Raw genomic sequence first — 3,647 nt, 5'->3', positions numbered from 1 at the left:
GATGATTACTTCAAAATTAATCCACTTTGAGTATTAAAGCAATATGAATGCTGTTTGTGATGCTCCACCTCGTATATGCAGTGATGGACCCAGAGCTTAACCAAAGGGGGTGCCAACCTTATCACGCACAATAGAAATGACATGTATAACCATAAAATTTGTCAGAGTATCTTTCTTACTCTACAATACATAGAGGATTAGACTAACTAGTACTACTAGATAAAAAAGGTTTCGTATTTTTAGAGGGGGTGCCAGGGCACCCACGGTACCCCCACTGGATCCGCCGCTGCATATATGTTTGGAAACTATCTGCACACATGAGAGATAACATAGATAGATGATACTCCCTCCTTTTAACATGTTACAAAATGTAAAGCTTCATAGGATTCTATCATTAGACCTTTTCGCTTTACTCATGGCCACAGTTCTTCCTGGTATGTACAGGCCAGCAGTTAAGGACTCTAAAGACACACAAAACAGCACAACTCAAAACATGATCAACAGCGCAGAGGAAGAACCCACTGCATTCTCCAGCTATACGCGAAATGCATAGTCTAAAAGGAATGAAGTTCATTGCATAAACCACTGCATTTTTCAGTTACACAAAATGCATGATCCAAAAAATTGCAGGATCATCGACTCATTGCGAGAACCCTACAGTGAAATGCATTGTCTACGAAGCCGTGGCATTCACATCGCAGGGATGAATGTCAGAAGAGCTACTACATTCAGCATCACTACAATATTGTTCAGCCATTGGACCCAACGCTTTCAGTAGTTCTGAATCATAGAACCGCGAACACGAGAGCTGCTGAGTTTCTGAATCTATATCTATCTATAGGCAAAAGTAGGCGTCCAGTTCTGCTGCCATCGTATCCGAGGTGGAGAAACTTGTGAACTGTCAGGACACCGGCTCTGATCTTCCTCTACTCCGCGTAGATATCTGGGTGTCGCAGATCATCGTAGGCTGAAATAGCAGAAATTATGAGCCAGTTAGGTGGCACGCCAATAATCAATAACATGATCAAGAAGGCAAAACCTGAAGCAATATAATGTGCAAGGAACTAAGCTTTATGTAGTATTGAAAGACACTACCTGACTTTCATTAACTGATAAGAAAATTAGTATCTTCTCTGCAAAGGTGAATAAGATGACTGAACTTGATTTGGCCTATAACTTGCATAATTTCTACTAGCGGCAAATGTTACGAAATGGACAAACTGAATCTTCTGAATCAAGGACAGAAATGTTCAACTAGCTTCAGTCCATTTTTTACCATGTGTACATACTGATAAATCCACATGCCGCCTACTATTTACATCCAACTACTCTTACTTATCTATAAGATCACAACAGTTCCAGACAGCTCTCAAGTCCTAACAAAATGAATCATAATATCATTTTTCCAAGCACGATCAGATTAGCACTCCACTAAAGTAAGACCACAAACATCATGTTCATGCAGCAAAATATATCAACACCAACATGTGTGCATTGCTGATAACAGATTCAAGAACAACACTAGTACACTACAATTCTATACAAAGAAGATCAGCAGGAAAGCAGATGAATAATTTAAATCTCAGACCAAATTTGGAGCTCATGTGCAGAAATAAGGTTTAATTTAATATTTTTTGGAACCTGAATTTTGTTCACATATTATTCAACACGAGTAAAATGGACTAAATCAAACGGATATCTCACCATCTTCTCTGTTAAGGCTGAAAAGAGATGAATCAACTGATTTGGAGTTTTAAATTCTACAGTGAGTAATTTTCCCAATAACAGATTACAACAGCTGCAGACAATTCCCAAGACCTAACAGTTTCAGACTACAACAGTTTCAGTTTATTACGTATTATTTTCAGACACAACACTTTCAGTAAACTGTTCTAAGACTGAAGTTTCAGCTAACTGTTTCAAGCACAAGCAGATTAGCACCCCACCAAAATAAACCCCACAAAATCATTGATCATGCATAACAAATTCACTTGTTGCCACCGTGAGTAGATATTTAGGAAGTTGGGGGATGGAGAGAGGGTCTCACCACGAGTCTCGTCCTCGAGGATGACAATCTCGAGGGTCTCGCCGTAGCCGCCATGGGGCAGGTCGACGACGAGCGGGGTCAGCCTCCCGTAGCGGCCCGCTCGGACGCACATGGCGATGTTCTGGTAGTACAGGTTGATGCTGGTGCGCATCACCACCTGGTTCCTCAGACGGAACACGGACCTCCCCCTGAACCAGAACTCGCGCCAGCCGGCGCTGTCCTCGGGGTAGTCCCCGCCGAGCGTCGGAGTGTACCGGATCCGCCGTCCCGGCTCCGTGAACATGTGGGAGAGGAATCTTGGGAGAGTCTGCAGTTGAATCGCAGAGAACCATGGTTATGTTCGGGAGATCAAGAACTGCTCGAAAATTTGGCAAGAACAGAACTGCAGTTCAAATGAACGACGCCGAATAAGCCAATTCGCTCAATCGTAGGAGAATCAAGAAGCGGGTCATGGCGATCGAACTCACCGGAGGACGGCCATGAATGCCCGACTCTGCCGGGATGGGCTCGACGCCCCCGATCTGCCGTCCCGGCCCCCGGTTCATGAATATGTTGGAGAGGAATATCATTCCTGGGCGGGTCTGCAGTTGGACCATCAACCATGGTTATGTTCGGGAAATCAAGAACTGCTCCCAAAAATTTGGCAAGAAGAGAAGTACAGCTGAAAGCCTGAAACTAGCACAGTTCGCAATCGCCGAAAGCAATTCAGCAGAGAAGCGGGTCATGGCGATCGATCGAACTCACCGGAAGCGGGCCAGGAATGGCAGGCATGCCAGCCTCTCTAGCGGGGATGGGCTCGACGACCCAGTGCATCATGGAGTTGACGTCGCCGTCGAGGCTGACGCCGGCGTTCCAGGGGAGGTACCTGCCGTTGGCGAGGAGGAAGCGGCCGCCCGCGTGGTGGAGCAGGACGACGTCGTCCGCGAAGCCCGTCCCGACGGCCCGCCACATGATGGCCCCCACCTCCGGCTGGTCGTAGTCGCGCAGCTCCGCGCGGAAGCCGCGGTGGCCTCGCCGCGCCGGCACGTCCGTGGCGCCGAGGTAGCGGCCGTAGGCGGCGCTGTGGAGGAGCAGGTACGGGCCGTCGTCGTCTTCGTCGCCGTCGGCGCGGTGGTAGATGTGCACCGTCCACGCCGCGTTCATGGAGGCCCGGACCTGGCTGAGGGTGACGCTCTCCCCGTCGGCGGCGGCGTGGAGGTAGGTGCGGGTGCGGTGCGCGCGGCTCCGCAGCCGCACGTGGTGCCCGTCGTGGAACTGGTCCATGGGTCACCGGCGCCGGAGAGCAGAGGCGGCGGGTGGGCTACTGCGCGGTGGGGAGAGGAGGGGTTCTTGGTTTGTTGGGGACTCCGGCGAGGAAAGCTGTTGGTTGCGGCGGTTGCGTTGGGCGCCAACGCGAGGTATTTCAAGGTGCCGCCGTCCCGGGCTTTGGGCGCGTGGTGGGCTTGCAGGCCGTTTCCTTAGCCCGGTCCACACAATCGAGGCTGGCACGCTGGCGGCTTTGCCGCTTTGAGTCTAGGAAGTTCTGATGACCTGCTGCGTTTGCTGAGCTGCTTGCTGTCCTGTGTCCCCTCAAAAAAAAAACTTGCTGTCCTGTGTTTTT

General features: G+C 49.5%; 1 protein-coding gene across 1 annotated transcript; it reads right to left on the bottom strand.

Moving 5' to 3' along the window:
* Positions 1–926: 926 nt before the first annotated feature.
* Positions 927–3,393, bottom strand: LOC125541086 (uncharacterized). Its single transcript, XM_048704572.2, has 4 exons — positions 2,792–3,393; positions 2,515–2,628; positions 2,048–2,354; positions 927–967 (listed from the first exon to the last, which is right to left on the bottom strand). The coding sequence occupies exons 1-4, from the start codon at positions 3,308–3,310 to the stop codon at positions 927–929; spliced, it is 981 nt and encodes a 326-aa protein (XP_048560529.2). The 5' UTR covers positions 3,311–3,393.
* Between the last annotated feature and the right edge of the window lie 254 nt (positions 3,394–3,647).

The sequence above is a fragment of the Triticum urartu genome, chromosome 2A (assembly GCF_056163025.1).
Source record: "Triticum urartu cultivar PI428250 chromosome 2A, HENAU_Tu73, whole genome shotgun sequence".
NCBI lineage: Eukaryota > Viridiplantae > Streptophyta > Magnoliopsida > Poales > Poaceae > Triticum > Triticum urartu.
Note: the sequence above shows the minus strand (reverse complement) of the source record. Positions and strands in the feature narration are given on the sequence as shown.